The 19,874-nt window shown below is 34.0% G+C and overlaps 1 protein-coding gene across 3 annotated transcripts in view; it reads left to right on the plus strand.

Moving 5' to 3' along the window:
• Window positions 1-19,874, plus strand: part of LOC140448654 (uncharacterized) — a 29,041-nt gene that overhangs the window by 760 nt on the left and 8,407 nt on the right. For 2 of the 3 annotated variants that reach the window (XM_072541757.1, XM_072541758.1), the window contains exons 2-12: window positions 4-185; window positions 241-399; window positions 647-934; window positions 1,153-1,425; window positions 2,332-2,472; window positions 2,592-3,099; window positions 3,186-3,371; window positions 3,516-3,728; window positions 3,857-4,069; window positions 4,909-5,177; window positions 14,660-14,995. In XM_072541757.1, the coding sequence (XP_072397858.1) occupies window positions 4-185; window positions 241-399; window positions 647-934; window positions 1,153-1,425; window positions 2,332-2,472; window positions 2,592-3,099; window positions 3,186-3,371; window positions 3,516-3,728; window positions 3,857-4,069; window positions 4,909-5,177; window positions 14,660-14,995 (2,768 nt within the window). The remainder of the gene's footprint in view (window positions 1-3; window positions 186-240; window positions 400-646; window positions 935-1,152; window positions 1,426-2,331; window positions 2,473-2,591; window positions 3,100-3,185; window positions 3,372-3,515; window positions 3,729-3,856; window positions 4,070-4,908; window positions 5,178-14,659; window positions 14,996-19,874) is intronic. The other variant, XM_072541759.1, reaches the window with a different exon arrangement.

Consider the following 19,874-nt stretch of genomic DNA (forward strand, 5'->3'; position numbering starts at 1 on the left):
TAGATTATAATATGACAAATAAACAAACAAAGAAGGTTAAAAAGCCCTTGCAGACAACTTTGGGCAAAGCTCCAGGCCAAAATGAAAAGGAAGAAGCTGATGTGTCTCACCTCAAAAGACCTATAGAGACAAGTATTTACAACATCCAAGATATTTTCAATTTATTGAAGAATGCTACAGAAGAGGTAAAGTATTTGTGAAATGTCTCTACAATACAAATATATACATTTATTTTTTAAGGTGAAAGAATATGTAACATATGAATGTGATATAATGTTTGAGTGCAGAATATGCAAGAATATATTTCGGAGTTTAGCAAATTTTATCTTGCACAAAAGGAATTTTTGTCGTCTGAAATATAAGAGATTGGACACAAGTTGCAGTGGTGACATTCCGCAGGTAAGAAATATTGGACATCATCCAGAATATACTGTGGTGAAGATAGCTACAAATGATGCATGCAAAATGTATTCCTTCCATGTTTTATATAAACTAAAAAATTGCAGAATCCATCAGTTCATACAACTATATGTATTCTGGATGATTTCTGAAATATTTTATAAATAGTGGGAGCTGGTTTTTTGCTTTATCCTTTATTCTTTTTATTTTATTATTCTGCTTATTATAACACTAATTATTTCTACAGGAACAAGTGCCTCCTCCTGAGCCTCCTGAAGATAGAACCACAGTTAAAGGCATAGAAAATATTGCAGACAAGTTAAAGGAGGGGCTGGAAGTACAACAACTCACACAGGAGCTCTTGGTTGCTGATTTGTCAGCTGAAAATAAAAGCAAAGATGATGTTTCCCACACAAGTATGGGTAGCAGTGTCTTATTACAGAATATAGTCACTAACAATGCAGCAGTTTTTCAAACTTTAATGGGCAATACCTCAAGTAGCAGTGATGATAATCCAGAATCCATGAAGAATGAGGTAATTATGAATGAATATTACTTGATGTATTTATTCATTGTGTGTAATATGTAGTGTTTTCTATAGGAAGTGGAATAATTTATTTTATAACATAAGATAAAGAATGGGAGGAGAGGAAAGTAATGGAAACATTAGTCATTTGTATGGGAATTTTTTTGTATCATATTTTTGGATGCGTTGTAATAACTAATGCAACCTGTCAAATTGTTTATCTTTAGGTAATGGAGCTGCATGGGATTCTGGAGAGTGATAAGGTTGTTTTAGGGCCAGATGGTAAAGTCTGCAATTTCAAAACCAACCAGATCAATGCCAAGCCAGTAATTCCTCCATCGAGGTTTAGCTGTACCAAGTGCAATGGGAAATTTTCTACCAAAAAAACTCTTAGTTTTCACTTGAAGAACAAACACAATGATAGCAGAATGGTGTATGTTTGTCCAGATTGTAAGGAAACTTTTGCCAACACCTGGTCCGTCTTCAGACATCTCTACAAGGTATATGCACAAAGAAAAATAGCTACATACTTGCAACACAAAACTGTTACCATTTGTATTTTATCATATTGATATCTTCTTCTTTATGTGCTGTCTTCTACTGAAGGTTGGTGACCATCAAACGATAGGTTTCTCTGTTTTGTGCCGCATGTATTATGTTCGCAGCTTCTGGTATTAGAAACCATTCTCTCAAGTTTCTCAGTCAGGATTTCTTCTTTCTGCCCAAACCTCTTCTACCTTCAATCTTGCCTTCCATGATAAGCTGTAGCAGACTGTACTTATCATTATGGAACACATGGCCCAGGTATGACGCTTTCCTCCTTTTAAGAGTTGTTAACAATTCCACCTCTACCCATTCGTCTTAATACCTCTGTGTTGGTCACTCTGTCCAAGGTACTCTCAGTATGCGTCGACACAGCCATATTTCTAGAGCCGGTAACTTCTTTATAGTTGCTGCTGTTAACGTCCACCCTTCAACTCCATAAAGTAGCGTAGAGAGTATGTAGCATTTCGTGGCGCGCCATCAGAGGTTAACGCTTAGGTGGCAGTTGCTTAAGAGCTTTCTCATTTTGATAAATTTGGATCTTGCTATTTCAATTCGGATCTTATTCTCTATATTGATACGAGTATCTAATCTATAGAAATCATTTTGAAATGATCCTAAAAGAAAATACTATACACTTTTGAATTTTAGCACACTCACAGCACTGATTTTTGATTTATTGCCTTATCTGTGTACTTATTTGCTTGTCTAGTATGTCCCCAATCAGTTTAAACTTGATTTACATAACACTGATCTTGACAGTAAAAGATAGACTTTATTATTGACACAGTGTTACAGAAACATGAATATTCATTTGTAAGACAGTTTTGCTTGTCTTGAGACAAAATTAAACAATGTTTTAGGTTCATAGGAAGTCTTCTTCTCAAGTTAAAAAATTACGGGAGCAAATTTCAAACAATGTAATTAGAAAAGATCAAGAGACACAGAAGAAGGTACAAAAAAAAGTTACCTCAAACACTGAAAAGCCAGACGAAGAAAATCAGGTAAGATATATAAGTACATACTTTTAGTAGGTGTTCAAAGTGATGCATTGTTGCTAAATTTGATACTTGGTCATCCTTTGTATAAAGGTAACACATTATATAGTGATTTTTTTTTGTAGTGGTTGAATAACATTGAGGGCGACAACGATTTCCAAATGTGCGGAGGATGCGGTAAAAGATTTGAGCGGAAAGCGGCTCTTCAATCGCACGCGGCAATGTGCGTTAAGAGAATAGCGGTGTGTAACACTATCAAAGAGAACAACGCCAAAAAGAAAGAAGAGGAGTCCAAAGACAAAGCGAAACGGTACAAAGAAGAGAAATCTACTAGTCCTGAACATCTGGAAACCCAGTTGAAAGGGGCTTCCAAGCGGAAACCATATTTATTGAGAACCTATAAGCAACCTTCTGGTACTAAGATTGCCTCTAGGAGAAGCAGCTCTGTGGTTTCCATGGAAACTACCTGTGATACATTCGTCAATTGCAGTATTAGTGATGAGGAGAAGACGAAACAAAGCAAAAATAGTGATAGCACAATGGTCAAAGAAATGAAAGGAATGGAAGTATTGTTGAAGAAAGAAGATATGCTTTGCTCCTCAGCTAACATTATGGATTCGCAATTGATAACTAGTAAGTACAAGGCCTATACATTACATAATTCAAAGTTTGACCTTATAAAATGAACAAACATTTATCATTGTTTAAAATTTCCGTAGGCATAGGAAAAGATAATCGATTTGAGTTAATACAAGAAGATGAAACATCACAGCGACAAGAATTGCAAAAAGAGAGGATTAACACTTACATTCAAGGCGCTAGAAACGAAATCAAAGAAACTGGCAAACCTGTATCATCTCGTGCACAGAGAAATCGCAGATTTATCGAGAAGTCTCAATCCACAGGTAAAATAAATCATATAAACCTTAGTTATTTCAATTTTATTTGTTTTCTAAATATTTGTAAAGCTTATATATGTCGTATTCTCATATTTATGACATTTTTGCTTAAGAACTGCTCGTTGCAGCAAAACCTTTTCGTATTTGTAGGTACGCAAAAAGAATTAGTGCGTGAAAACGAAGAATCAGAATCGGGAGTATCGAGAATTAGCATAATTCTTCGAAATATTAGTGATAAAATAACGAAGAATAGTATCGCCAATGATACCATGCAAAATATAAGTGAAGTAACCAGTTCACTAAATTTATCACTGACTAGTTCAGAGGGGAGTAGCCTTTCTAGTGGAGAGCTTCTGACCACAGGTAATATTTTTTCTAGCTAGGTTTAAACTTCTTTCAAATAATATAGTAATACTAATATGTACTATATTATTCACTTGGATTTTAGTTTATTTTACAAATTTAGTAGTGTATATGACTAAAATTTTTAGATATCAGCAAGGATGATCGAATAGAAGTAATAAAAGAAGAACCACAGTGTGATCCACTGCAAGCCGAAATGATTTTTGTCGATTACCTCTCAGACAAACAAATAAAAGAGGAGAATATCGAGAAAGGTAATAGGGATGAAAATAGTCTACATTTAGGTTTTAAATCTCCACCATCAACGCCACAGAAGAATAAAAAGAATTCCCAACCACTCGGTAAGTTCTTTACTTACATAAATAAATTAGTGCTCACCCTTCAAATTTCGTTTTGAACAATAGATATAAATAAATGATAATAATAAATTTGGTATAAGTCTAGTAGTCTGGGGACCGTCGTTTTAAGCAGAAATTTGACATATGTATTATTTGTGACTTTCTACTCACTTTATAATGCATTTAAACATGCGGATTCTGTATTTCAGTGCATATTTTTTCTATAATTCTCATTTAACAGTTTTCTGGTTTGTCCCAAATTTTCAAAAAATCAATTTTGATTGTAATGTCACTTTTCAATCAATGTTGCCACGTTTGTGTTTGATAAGTCATTAACGATATCGAAACTTGACAACAATGTAACAACTGTCAATATAGATTTTTTGCCATTGTTGCCAAATAAATTTTAAAAGATTACTTACTGAAACAGTGATATACAGTGCTAGTCAAAAAGTCCGTTCCCCCTTCCGTTTCTAGTCAAAAAGTTTGTTTCCTGTAAGAAATTACAGTACGCTTAGGTACAAGCAACAAAGTATTTTTATATATATTTGGGTATCACATGCAGCAGCTTAAACTTATTCAGAAACTAGTTCATAAGATTTTATCATGCAATTTGCAATTTAGTCAAATTTTAGTAAATTTATTAAAAAATAGTTTTTTTAGTAAATTTTAATTGTTATTGTTATTTGTTTGACTTTTTGTAAGCTTTGTCCATAAAATTGTACAATTTTCAGTGACAATAAAGCATATTTCTAATCTATTCTATTCTAATGAAGGGTAAATCTGAGTCTTGGCAGACACATTCTCCTTGTGGCATTTACATTTAATCACTTTTGCTTCAGGAGCGATCAGAATAAGAAGTCTTGCTGCGCTACGTAGTCACTCCAAGGATTCGGACAGCCTAGATGATGATATGCCCATTCTGGAACCTAGCGTCCCACCTAAAGTACATAAAGGTTCCAAACGCGTTTCACAAGATTCCAAAAGCAGTAAAGCTTGTAGGAATACGAAAAGAACTAAATTGTTGGTCAATAGGAAGAGAAGGAACACCGTGGATGGTGAAATGGTCGGAAAATCTCTTAACCAGAACGATGCCAATTTGGATGAAGAGGTAAGTTTTTAATGTATATTAATATTGTGTAATTTTAGAACATCCTATAGTACCTATATAAATATATGTTTTTTAATACAAAAATCATGTTATGTCATTCAAGACTTACGTCGTCTGAATCCCGCAGCGTTGCCAAATCATCAGAATAGTTAATAAATCTGAGGAATTTTCAAAATGTTAAGTATTTAAGACTTCACTAGTCAATTGAATTTTTAAAATGAAGAAAATAATCACATTGTCAAAATTTATTTTTCACTTTTCAATAATATGGAATACGACCAGCAAATAATAGGAACTATGAGATGACTAATTGAGATTGAATGTTATTGAGGAATATATTAAAAAGATAAGGCCCTAAGTGACTACCCTGTAGTATTCCTGATTTTACTAGTATTTTAAAAGATTGAAAACTTTTAATCTTTCTTGACAAATTGTATCCTGTTTGTAAGTTAGTTGCATATCTAACTAACATAACATTTTTTTGTCACTTAATATTTCGCCAACTGATTTTTGGCTTCATCAGAAGTGCGAGAGGTAGAACTGTTCATAAAAAAAAACAAGACAAACATCAGTACTACACTTTTACAACTAGACTACAAATCATTCGTAAAAAAGTGTATTAGGAGATAGGGTATTTTTTATCCCTTTGTTTTTTTAATTGTAAGTTCAAAATGTTTTATACGACTTCACCTCTACAGTTTTAGTTTATTTGATCCATATAGTTATAACATATACGAGGAGTGTTTTTTAAGTAAGTACCGTTTTGGAATTAAAAAAAGACGTGCGAAGATATGGCAATAATTTTATTTTTACATGAAAGCCTGTATCTTAATCTACTTTTCTACATAATTTCCGTGAATATTGAGGCACGTGTCATAACGTGGCACCAGTTTTTGAATACCCTCCTGGTAAAATTCTGCCGCCTGACTTGTTAATCACTGCATCACAAATGTTTTGACTTCGTTATCGTCTTGAAGACGCTGACCGCCCAGGTGTTTCTTCAAGTGCTGGAACAAATGGTAGTCGCTGGGCGCCAGATCAGGGCTGTATGGAGGATGATCTAGAGTTTCCCATTTAAATGATTTGATGAGATCTTTTGTCTGATTAGCCACATGTGGACGGGCATTGTCATGCAGCAAAACGATACCCTTACTCAACTTGCCACGTCTTTTGTTCTGGATTGCACGACGCAGATTTTTCAATGTCTCATAATAAGACGCTGCATTGATTGTCTCATTACGAGGCAGAAACTCCACTAGCAATACTCCTTTTCTGTCCCAAAAAACTGTGCACATGATTTTCCGGGCAGAAATTGTTTGCTTAAACTTCACTCTTTTGGGTGATGATGAATGTCGCCATTCCATGGATTGTTGTTTCTATTCTGGTGTGACGCAGGCCACCCACTTTTCGTCACCAGTAACAATTTGGTCTAAAAAATCTTCACCTTCAAGGTGGTACCGCTCAAGGAAAGTCAATGCACTGCCTAAACGTTGGGTTTTGTGCAAATCCGTCAACATTTTTGGAACCCAACGTGAACACAATTTCCGGTAATTCAAGTTCTCGGTAACAATGCGATACAAAACACTACGAGAATACTGAGGAAAGCAGTCGGACAATGATGAAATTGTAAAACGTTTTTTCTCACCTTTTCGTTCACTTTCTGCACCAAATTTTCATTAACGACCGAAGGACGCCCACTACGTTCTTCATCATGCACATTTGTGCGGCCATCTTTAAATGCTCTCACCCATTTCCTTACCATTCCATCACTCATAATGTTTTGTCCGTAAACTTCAACGATCTCACGATGAATATCGATCGGTTTTACGTCTTTAGCACTAAGAAATTGTATAACAGCCCGTACTTCACAATCAGCGTGACTCACGATTGTTGGAGGCATCTTAAACACTGGAGTAAACAAGTATACAATGAAGAATCAGACTGTAATGGCGTCAGTGCGGAGACAAGAGATGTAGGTAACCAGCGCTCATACGCGGAACGCCGACCGTAGCGCTGCGGCGACGGAATCGCAAAACGGTACTTACTTAAAAAACATGCCTCGTAATAAAATGACGTTTAACAAATACCATTTTATGTTTTTATACCTTTTTTTATAATAAATCGAGAATGACTGAATCGATTTGGCTTATTTTGGTTTTGAAATAATTATTTGAAGTGGTAGGAAGGTGTAATAGGTGAGAAAATAAGAAATTATAAGTAAAATTGTATTTTATAACGTACAAAGAGTTATATTATACTTATACAAAATGTTTTATACGACTCTACCTCTTCAGTAGTTCATTTAAATATAAAGTGACGTTTAACAAAGTTAACGTCTATTTACTTTTTTCGTTTCGCTAAAACTCTAGAAAATATGATGACATTGTAATCAGTATAGTAAAAGCAGTTTTATTTTCCCATACAAACAGTTATATATACAGATCTATACCATATACCACCAGATATCAACTTTAATTAGTTGTATATGAAGTATATTGAAAATTAATCTAAACAAAATATGTTTAGAATTAACAATTTAAATTTGTGCGTTACTTCAATACATTTTAATAATTAGGTATATATTTAATGAAGCAGTAATAATATTTCATTGAGTTTAATACATTTATTTAAACATACTTTTTAACAAAGTCTCCAAGAATCCATGTTCTAACAAACGTTGACAAGTAGTGACAACTGACAAAGAGTCTCCATACATTGTGCCTAGAGCCCCGTGACCGTAATCATATCCTACTGATATGACATTTTCCCCCTTACATTTGATAGTCCTTGATACGCACTGGAGCCCTTTTGGGTCTAGCGTTAGTTCTATTTTCAGCATTCATCTGGGAGGTTAAAGGTTCCTCGACTCCACAACTCTGATTCCCAGATGAGGAGTTTAATGCTCTATTATTATGTGCAAAATCAGTTTTCTTCTTAATTTCCGCTTTAACTAGGGAAGGCCTCAAGTGATAACTGTTTCGCCTGACCACTTCCCCATTTTCTTTCTGCACTAAATAAGATCTGGGTGCCTCATCTACTTTTTCCAGAATTTTACCTGGTCTCCATTCTCTACCCTCTCCGACACCTACATTCTCCCCTGGCACTATTTCTCTTCTTACCTTGGTGTTTCTATCATAATAATTTTTATATTCGTTTCTTTTTGCCTCTAGTTTCTCCCACTCTTCCTTTAGATTTATGTCTTTGTGCTTTTTATTTGATGGTAGCTTCGATCTAAGAACCCTGTTAGTCACTAATTGGGCCGGTGTTTTATCTGTTCCATTTATTGGAGTATTGCGATACTCCAGGAGCGCCATATCTAAGTCGTCACACTTTCTAAGCATGTTTTTTGCAATTTGAACGGCTCGTTCTGCCTGCCCATTAGACCGTGGATAGCGGGGACTGGACGTTACAAACCGAAAATCCCAGTCTTTAGCAAATTGCTGACAATGCCACGAATTATAAGGCATGTTATCTGATATGACTTCGTAGGGTATTCCGTGTGTAAAAAATTTTCTTTAACTCCTTGATGACCACCTGAGAAGTTTTTGAATTAATTTTTACTATATCGAGCCATTTAGAAAAATAATCGATCAGAACTAGATATGACTGTCCACCATAATCTAATATATCACTTGCTACCTTTTCAAAAGGTGCTTGAGGCAACTCTCTAAGTAATAGTGGTTCTTTAGCATTATGACTTTTAAATATCTCACACTTGCTACAATTTCTTACCCAGTCTTCTATACTTTTGTTCATTTGTGGCCAATGTAATATCTGTCTTGCTCTCTGTTGCCATCAGATATATTTCAAAACTTTGCTTAAATCGTTTAAAATTTTCGGCCACATTACCTTCAAATGATAATGGATTTGGTAACCTTGCTTCCATAATTTTCGTTTAATTTCCACTAGACTGCGCCAAGTAATAATATTTCATTGAGTTTAATACATTTATTTAAACATACTTTTTAACAAAGTCTCCAAGAATCCATGTTCTAACAAACGTTGACAAGTAGTGACAACTGACAAAGAGTCTCCATACATTGTGCCTAGAGCCCCGTGACCGTAATCATAACCTACTGATATGACAGAAGCAATTCTAAAGAAACTTGATTATTAAAATCTACTGAGAATGGTAAAACATGTTAATATCTAATTGTGTATACTAAATCCATAAAATTTTCCATATGTATTTTTATGGTATGTTTGTAGAAAGTAAGCTATTATTTATAAAAAATTATATTTTATACAAAAGTTATGATAATTTAGTCGTTGAGTTGCGCCAAATGTAGGCAACTTACAGTTGTAAGGAATGCTGAAAATCATTTCACTTAATACAGTGAAACTTGGATATTACGGCCTCGGTATACGTCATATCGTTTGTAACGTCAATTTTTACTAGGTCCGGCCAAAAACTATTCGATAACATTATTAAAAACCCGGTTTTATCGGCTAAAATTAAAGTAAGCCTCGTCTATAGCGTCATAAAATTTTACAGTAGGTTGTCGTTTTTTTATTTTATGGAGAATAAAGTGCAATGCGTTTCCAGCTTTGTGGCATTGTTCCTTCCAAGAACGTGAGAAAGCCCGATTATCCTTTCTGTGTACAGTTATGTGACGTTGACAGTTCTACGATTTCCCATTTATCAGTGCCATCTTAACAGTCAAATTTTCTGTTTCAGAACAGTCAGTTTAAGAAATTTTCGCTACCGTGAAATTGTGTTCAGCTCGTTTTGTGTCTAGATTTTAATTTAGTAATTCATCATCACGTAGCGCTACAAACTTGGGTGGGTCTTGGCTGACTGTACAATTTTGTTCCAATTTGTTCGGTCTTCCATCAACTTAGGGTCAAATGGAATGTTCATTTTCCGGAGATCTGCTTGGATGTTATCTCTCCATCGCATTCTGGGACGTCCGAGTGGTCTTTTGCCTGTGGGAATCTCCTCCCATACCAGTTTTACAAGTCTCTCGTTATGCAGTCTGTGCACGTGGCCTGCCCATCTTAGTCGCTGTGATTTAATTTCTTGGACAATATCATCGACATTGTAGAGTGCTTTTAATTCGATATTGGTTCTGATCTTATACTGGTTTGTGGTGATGTCATGGCGAGGTCCGAAAATTTTTCTAAGTATTTTTCGTTCAAAGCGGCAATTTGGACTTGTTAATTCGACTGTCGGCTCAATCCTAAAAAACAAGGACAAAATTTTAAAAGCCTTTAGTGAGGAGGGAGAAAATGTTAAAAAGATTAGGAAGTGCATTCGTGGTGATGTAGATTCAGCTCTACGCAAATGGTTCAAGCAGTGTCGCAGTTATGACATTCCAGTGTCCGGGCCACTTTTAAAGGAGAAAGCTACAGAGTTCGGAAAACTGTTTGGTGAAGATTTCACATGCTCTAACGGCTGGTTAGATCGGTTTAAAGCCCGGCACTCAATTTCCTTCGCGAAAATTGTTGGAGAGTCACGGCTTTTGTGCAAACATGACAGCTACAGAGAAAAGACTGCTTTTGGTTATTGGGAAAAGTTTACATCCTAGATATTTCAAAAACATAAAAATACTGCCTGTAAACAACACAGCCAACAAAAAAGCGTGGATGACTTCTGCTATTTTTGAAGAAGAGTTAGTGGAGTAGAGAAAGTGGGACAAGGAACTATCTTCAAAAAAAGAAAAATTTTTCTCTCAGTTGACAACTGTGCTTAATTTTAAATGTCAAGCTTAATTTGACAAAGAGTCATAAGAAGTATAAAGTGCCATTATCGGAAACAGCTTTTGAAAAGGATGATTTTTTGTATGGACAATGGGAAACCCGTGAACATTACCATCCTTGATGCAGTTCAGTTTTTAGACAATTCGTGGAGTACGGTTACGTCAGTGACAATTTGTAAGTACTTTGTCAAGCTAAATTGACTGTAGTTTCTCCCAATGTTCAGCACCCAGTGCCCCAATGTTGACGAGAATGATGAAATGCCTTTGTCAGAGTAGATACAAAAATTAAATGTAAACCAGAGAGAGTTTGGAACTGATCTTGACTCATACATATCAGTAGACGATGAGGTAGAAACAATTCAAGTTTTAAGTGATAAAGAAATTGTGAAACACGTGCAAAATGTGGAAATGGATGTTGATGAAGATAATGAAGAAGTAGATGGCGTTGATTGTCCTACAATCCAAGAAACAATGAGAGCTGTTGAGACCATATCCAGGTGTTACCAGTTCAGGGAGGCATCCACAACTACCAAAGGTAGCAGCTCAGATTATTAAGAACACTACAGAAAAACTTTATTTTTCGGAAAGGGTTGTGCAGAAGAAAATAACTTACTTTGTTCAGCATTAGAGAACTTTTTCATAAAAAATGTAAGTTTCATATACATGATATGTTTTGAATGTATTTTTCTATTGTAATCTTTCTATTTGTAAATGCAAATCTGTAGACGATTATACAATTTAAAAAATCTAAACATTAAACCTTTGATTGATTGTTTGACGAAATTTTATTGTGAATGTGTTAGTAGTGAGTAATTGTTAGTTTACAGGCACTTTCAATTTGTCAAAATGTAACTAACTTCGCAAAAAAATAATTGCTAAATTTACAAGAGTTAGACTGAGATTAGTTAACCGAGTATACATACTATTTTGATTTTATTATCATTCTGTCGTATGTTATTTTATACAGGGTGAGTCATGAGGAACTTTACATACTTCTACCATATGTAGAGTCCCTCAGGGAGCATATCATGTGGCCACTAAAAAATGTCAACTCCTCTTCTTTATTAATTAACAGGGTGATTTGTGTAATTGACCATTTATTTCATTTTACTGTAGTGTTTATACGGCTCATTTGATTTTTTTAATTTTTGCATGATACAGTACACTACTATCAAGCATTCGACTGGTATTAGCTAAACTAAAAAATTCCAGGACTGGCTTTGGAAAAATTAATTTAGGGATTCGTATTAAATATTACACCCTGTATATATTTTTTTTTAAAATGCAATAAGTGATTTTCAAACTACATAAATAGCCAATGAAAACGACATATGCGACAATGTTGTCGCACTTTTATTAAATTTTTAGTGAACGATCAAATCTTACCAAAAATAGAACAACCATAATGAAGTATCAAATTATAAGGTAATTAATTTAAACAAATGTTATAAATTTCAAACATTTTAATTGAAATGATAAACTGAGTCACTGCACAACAAAAAACAGTAACTACTAACAATAACGAAGAACAATTTAAAAAAAAAGCTAAAAATATGTACATAGTTATGATAAACCCATAAATTAGAACTGGAAAAGATACAATAATGGTAACAAAATAAAAATAATTCAAAATAGATTTTCGAAATGGAACCCTGCAGCCTGTACACATTTTTGTTGCCGAATTGTTAATTGACGTATTGAATTACGGATACTCTGGGGATCGTTTCTAATAGTATTACAACAATGTATAATTCTATCAATTAATTGTTGTCGGTTATTAATATTCACTGCGTAAACTAGTTGCTTCAATCGTCCCCAAATATGGTAATCAACGGGATTGAAATCAGGGGATCTTGAAGGCCACGAAATAGGACCTGCACGTCCTATCCACCTGTTGCCATAAACATTATTGAGATGTTGTCTCACTGCCAGTAAAAAGTGTGGGGGTGCCCCATCATGCTGAAAATACATCCCTCGGATAGCAACGTTCGCGTTGGCAAGCAAATTCGGCAAAATATTTTGTAGAAAGTTCAAATAGACCTGCCCTGTTAAAGGACTATCAAAAAAGTGAGGACCTACTAATTGGTTATTTATGACACCAATCCACACGTTAACCGAAAACCTTAACTGAGAACGACGTCTCTGGTAAATTGGGCTTCATCTGTAAATAGTGTCCTTTATAGCGTTGGTCGATTATTGTTAATCCATCTACAAAATTCCAACCTATCGATCTCATCTCCAGCATGTAGTCGCTGAACCATTTGAATGTGATATGCGCTTCATCTACATGTCGCTCTGTTGTTCCACTAGGAAAAGTGCCATTTTCTCGCAAATAATTAAAAACTGGCCCAAATGTTGGATGACTGGGAGTTCGACGATTAGGAAATCTCCTGCGATATTCTCTACTAGCAGCCCTACCATTCCCATTACAGAATCCATAAACAAATATTATGTTTGCATATTCTGTGGTCGAAAACTGATGTGGCATTTTGAACGAAAGTAACAAAAGCTCTACCAAAACTAACACAATGTACTTAACGTAGATATGACACAAGAAATATGTATTCTTGTACACATAAATAACAATTGATAATGACAATAATGACAATGGGTATAAAATATCAAGAAACGTCAAACGGTCAACGCCAACCTTCATTTTAAACTTTTTTAGATTTATTTTTATTTAGTACAGTTGATGCAATGTATTATTATTTGACATAAAATTTTAATCATTTACAATCAACAAAAACTAACACATACAAGAGGTTTGACTTTTTAATCAATTTAATTTATTATTTATCGAAAATAATGCCCCAATACGATCTATGAGTAAAAATTTAAAATTGAAAAACAATTGATTCTATCGTAGAGATAATACAAAATGACAGTAAAGATGTTAATTTTCTACGTATTAGATTATGTTGTAGGAACTCATTTTAATTAAAATGTTTGAAATTTATACCATTTGTTTAAATTAATTACCTTATAATTTGATACTTCATTATGGTTGTTCTATTTTTGGTAAGATTTGATCGTTCACTAAAAATTTAATAAAAGTGCGAAAACATTGTCGCATATGTCGTTTTCATTGGCTATTTATGTAGTTTGACAATCACTTATTGCATTTTAAAAAAAAATATATACAGGGTGTAATATTTAATACGAATCCCTAAATTAATTTTTCCAAAGCCAGTCCTGGAATTTTTTAGTTTAGCTAATACCAGTCGAATGCTTGATAGTAGTGTACTGTATCATGCAAAAATTAAAAAAATCAAATGAGCCGTATAAACACTACAGTAAAATGAAATAAATGGTCAATTACACAAATCACCCTGTTAATTAATAAAGAAGAGGAGTTGACATTTTTTAGTGGCCACATGATATGCTCCCTGAGGGACTCTACATATGGTAGAAGTATGTAAAGTTCCTCATGACTCACCCTGTATACAGTGCTAGTCAAAAGTCCGTTCCCCCTCGTATCTTTTGAAAGGTTATTGTTATAATAGTGAAATTTGAAGGGAGGTAATAAACAGACATAGGCTTCTCAACTAGTCATAACAGGTGACGCAATAGTGACAGATGACGTTACAGCGCCACTGTGCCAGATAATTTTAACTGGGACCTTATGGCAAGTGGTTTCAACTCTAAGATTGATGTTATAGAAATTTTAAATACACATGACGTCAGTTTGTATAAATCGTGACGTAACATGATTTTTGTATTAAAAACTATACTCGATCGATATAGAATACTCCAGAATATGTTATATTTCAAACTATGTAGGCAGTAAGCAGCGAATTCCTGAAGAAAGCCGCCTCGTATATGGATACTACCACGATGACGTGCAAACCTTGCAAGTTGCATCACGCTTCCGCCGACCAACTTTTAAAGCACATGCTCGCCCACTTCAGCTGGTACCAGTTCCAGTGCCTTCGATGTACATTCGTCTCATACACAAAAGCGGATTGTTTGAGTCACTTAAGAACGACGCACGGCATCCGGAGTATCCCAATTGACAACGAGATGACGTTTATACCGCATTGGAAGAGTCCGATGATGTCCGGGGAGTTCCACAAGCTACTTAGTGATGAACAACTGGGCGGAAGGGTCACCGACGAAGTGAGTATTTACAATCTTTAGTTCCTAGAGTGTTTGAACTGCAACAAAAATGGCAAACAACTCTAAATGGATAATTAATTAAAGCAGTAAAAAATTAAATGTATATGGGAGTAGATATAGCGTAGACATACAACACAATTATTAGCGCTGGAGAGTAATCTTTTGTTGTACTTATCGTTGCAGGAAATGTTTATATTCCTGTCAGGAACTGAAGAAATGACGCGGTGGGAAAAATTCTTGTCATCTTAGTAGGGCCAACGTTTTATTTATGGAACGACGCTTCTTTTTGCCATCTCTGCGCAAGTGACTAGGTGGTCTGTGTCATGTTAACTGACAAGAACCACGTGTTCAAGTCGAGCAAGGAAGCATGTTGCTCTTTAAGTATTAACATTTACAACCATTGTGATCGACCTAAGGTCGCATTATATTTTAAATTTTAATATGTAAACCATATATTGATGTCTCCACTGCAATTTTAGTGTTAGCTACAAGTACCAAAAGAAGGCACTGAGGATGATCTGAGCTAAATCGAAAACGTTATGCATCTATAATTTTTGGTCGACACTTTTAACAAGTCTTAATTAAACGTTTTTATACCAATATACAAATTTTGAAGTTTTTTACTTCTGCATTAGTTACATCATCATCATCATCACTGGTGCTACAGCTCTAGTTGAGCCTTGACCTTCCCCAGTCTATTTCGCCAGTCGTTTCTGTTCATCGCCAACCGTTGCCAATTTGCCGCGCCGATTTTCCTTGCGTCCTCGTCCACACCGTCCCTCCATCTCAGTCGTGGTCTGCCTCTACTCCTATTTCCCACTGGGACCGATAATAGAGTTCGTCTGGGTGGGTAATTTTCATTTGCTCTTGACACATGTCCAGCCCATCTAAGCCTACCTATTTTTATGAAGGATATTATTTATTATTATATTATTATTATAGTATTAGTTACATAAGATTTTCTTTTACATAAATTACAACTCCACCTTGTTTCTTTTTTACCCTACAAAAGAAATTAATTAATGAAAAGCCGGAGATGCTAATTAATTTCAGATTTTCTTCAGTTTGCCAGTGCTCCGAAATACATATGACGTCATATAAATTTTGATCCGCAACAAAAGCATTGATCATATCGACTTTATTAGAAATACACTGCAAATTTTCATGAAACATGCTTACCGTGCCTTGTCGGAATTAGTTTATTTTGATAAGAATTTGTAGAAGTTTCTAGGTTTCTTCTTCCGCTTTCTCTATGTGCTGAAAATTTCTTTTGAAGATAAATCTCCTAACTGCAGCTTCTTTGGGCCATATATTAGGTCTGTAGACTTCGTCAATTTTATCGAAAGGAAAAGATACCTTATATGTAGAGTATTTGTCAGTACCATGCCCATTCCACAAAGTTAAACGTAATATCGGGTACCGTTTCATCCAAGAATTTTAGAAGATCATCGGCTTTCATTCATATCAACACCTATGCGTGACACATGTACATGACCTTGACTAGGAAGGGTGTTTATAGTAGATCATTTGTTGCTTCCAATAATGGGTTTGTATTTTGATTTCTGTTTTCGATTGAGTATTCCAAGATGAATGTCCTGTTTTTATTTTCTTTTAGACTAGGCGGGATCTGTAGAAATTCAGACCATAATGGACATTTTCCATAGAAAGCTATTTTTTTGCTGGAATCCCTTTATGATGTGCCCAAGATCGATAATCACGATATGCGCCAGTCGCAAACCCTGTGCTAAATTTTTTATTTAACAAAATCTGAAAACAATTGAAAATTTCTTATTTTTTTGCTCCTATTTTCGTTTATAATTCGGAAAATATTGATCCTAGAGAAAAAATTATAAGAAGTTAAAAGTTTCATTATTCAATTTTACACAATATTTCGTCTAAAATAGCTAGAAATTTAAAATTTAATGTTTATTGTTGAAAAAATAGCAATAATTGAAAAAAAAGTACAAAAAAATGAAGTTAATCCTTTAAATGTTTTCGACTTTCTAAACTTGACTTACAAGCTCCATATTTCGCCTAGAAAATTTTTTTAATATGTTTAAAACGTGTGCTAAATTTTGTTAAGATCGGTCGGATAGGTTTTGCATAATAGTTTTGCAATCCAGCCTACTGGAAAAAAATCGCAAATTTTCAAATTTATAGTAGGCCCTAAATAAGGCCCTCAGATAGTTGCAAATTTTTTTACACATAAAGGAAGGCTCAAACTTTCAAACGCTTAAACATTTTTTAGGCTTATAAACAAATTGAATAACTTTACGAGCTTTAAACATATCAATTTTAAAATGTATACACTTAAAGAACATTAAAAGACGCAATTAAAATTGTATCGGCATTGTGTATGGGCCAAAGTGCGATTTTACATTGAATAAAATTCGCTACTTATGCTTTAAAAACGGTTGCAAAAATAAAAATTTTCAATTGTCCATGCTGCCACCAACACAATCTGCAGCTGAACAACACTCGCTTCTTGTATATTGTCAGGTACAGCAGTGGCTTGGAAATAACCTGAATGCTACTGAGTGGGGGTGGGAACTAATTCAAAATGGTCTTGAGCCAATAAAAACTGAGCAGGTATTACTACCTGACTCATTATTCAGAAATATTAGTTGCAAATGTAAAAAACTTTGTACAAAAACATGCAGTTGTATCAAACATGGTCTCAAATGTTCTGACTATTGTCTTCACTGCAATGGTCAGACATGTAAAAATATTGAACACAGTAAAATATTGGAAGAAGTTGAACGAGATATGGATATGGAGTCGATGGATTCCTTAGATTTTCTAGAGGAAGATTTATAAAAAAAAAATTTTTTTTTCGTTCTTCTTTGTTTTAACAATTTAAATTATTTATTAACAATTTATAAATACATATTTGTTTACTAAAAGTAACAATTTACTTCAATGTATAAAATGCAAGCTCAAAAAAAATGTATGAAGAAAAAATGCAATTACTTGTTTAACATACAATTGTTTATTGCAAATTTCTTAATTTGCAATTAAAAATAGTATTTGAAAATATGATATTTGAAATCCTTGTCGTCCGAGACATCGATTAAAAAAAAAGAGCAAAATTGGTTAACAAGAAGCCGAGGTAATGCAATTTTTAGCGCGCGCTATGATTTTGAACTCGCCGATTCACATTTCGAGTGAATGTCCCCCACCACCACCTCTCATGCATTCCGAGCGACATTTTATGCGAAAACGGTTTTTTATTTGTCTTTTATATGGATGTTGATACAAAGCGCATTACGTAAAACTTTTTATATAAAAAGTACTTGACAAGACGAGGGTATTTGTTTAAAAACCAGCCCTCTATCACATATTGTTACACAGCAAATGTATGCCAAATTTGACTCAATATCTCGGCAATCAGTAAGCCGAATGTATCTTATATAAATTTTGAAATTGATATGTTTAAAGCTCGTTAAGTTATTCAATTTGTTTATAAGCCTAATATGTATAAAAAATGTTTAAAATTTTAAAAAATTTTCTAGGCTCTCCTAGTAAACCGATTTTAATTTTACAAAAAGCGTTTGAAAGTTTGAGCCTTCCTTTATGTGTAAAAAAATTTGCAACTATCTGAGGGCCTACTATAAATTTGAAAATTTGCGATTTTTTTCCAGTATGCTGAGTTGCAAAATTATTATGCAAAACCTATACGACCGATCTTATCAAAATTTAGCACACGTTTTAAACATACTAAAAAGTTTTTCTAGGCGAAATATGGAGCTTATAAGTCAAGTTTAGAAAGTCGAAAACATTTAAAGGATTAACTTCATTTTTTTGTACTTTTTTTAAATTATTGCTATTTTTTCAACAATAAACATTAAATTTTCAATTTCTAGCTAACGAAATATTGTGTAAAATTGAATAACGAAACTTTTAACTTCTTATAATTTTTTCTCTAGGATCAATATTTTCCGAATTATAAACGAAAATAGGAGCAAGAAAATGAGAAATTTTCAATTGTTTTCAGATTTTGTTAAATAAAAAATTTAGCACAGGGTTTGCGACTGGCGCATATCGTGATTATCGATATTGGGCACATCCTGAAGGGATTCCAGCAAAAACTAGCTTCCTATGGAAAATGTCCAATCCAAAACTTATCCCGCCTAGACTATTTCTGTTTACCACTCATGTATGAATGAGGTCGACTTGTGTTTTTGTTTAATGACGATTTAATGAATTCTTGAGTGGTAGAACTTGAGTTGCTCGGGCCTGCTTTATTTACAGTTTTTCGTTAGATGACGTTAGTATGAGTATGGCTGAATTTTTATTATATTTATCTTTTAATAAAGAAATTAAATTTTGTTGCTCCTCCTTACGTTCTTCTAGATGGAATGATAGTTTACTTACGGCTGCAAGTTAACTTTTCATTTTACTTAGTTCCTTGTTCGTCTTTATACACTGATCATGATCATACACAATAACGTCTAGACTATGTTCGATATTGAATGCTTTAATATATTTTTGCACTGTTTGTGTTAATCTATTAACGTATTCTGATAACTGAGGATTAGTTTTTTGAACCGGACAGTGGTAACTTAGAATTCACTATTATGTCAATTAATTCCTGCTTTTTTTTAGCTTAATTAGTTCCGCTGTAAATCTGCGACCATCTTGAAAATAAGTTTATTGATTGTAAGTTCAAATTTTACGATTCCGGGTTAAAATTAATGATTTTTTGCTCTCATACATGCGGTTCTTAGTTTGCAGCTTTTATAAAATATGTAGAGGTTGCCAATTTTAACGCGGGTAATTTAAAGATAATAACACGCAATGGCGTAAGTAATTAAAATAATGTCATATGTTAAAAATATTAGGAATGATAGAAAATACAATATTTAAGTAAGCCCTAAAT

Source organism: Diabrotica undecimpunctata, chromosome 8 (assembly GCF_040954645.1).
Source record: "Diabrotica undecimpunctata isolate CICGRU chromosome 8, icDiaUnde3, whole genome shotgun sequence".
NCBI classification, from domain to species: Eukaryota; Metazoa; Arthropoda; class Insecta; order Coleoptera; family Chrysomelidae; genus Diabrotica; species Diabrotica undecimpunctata.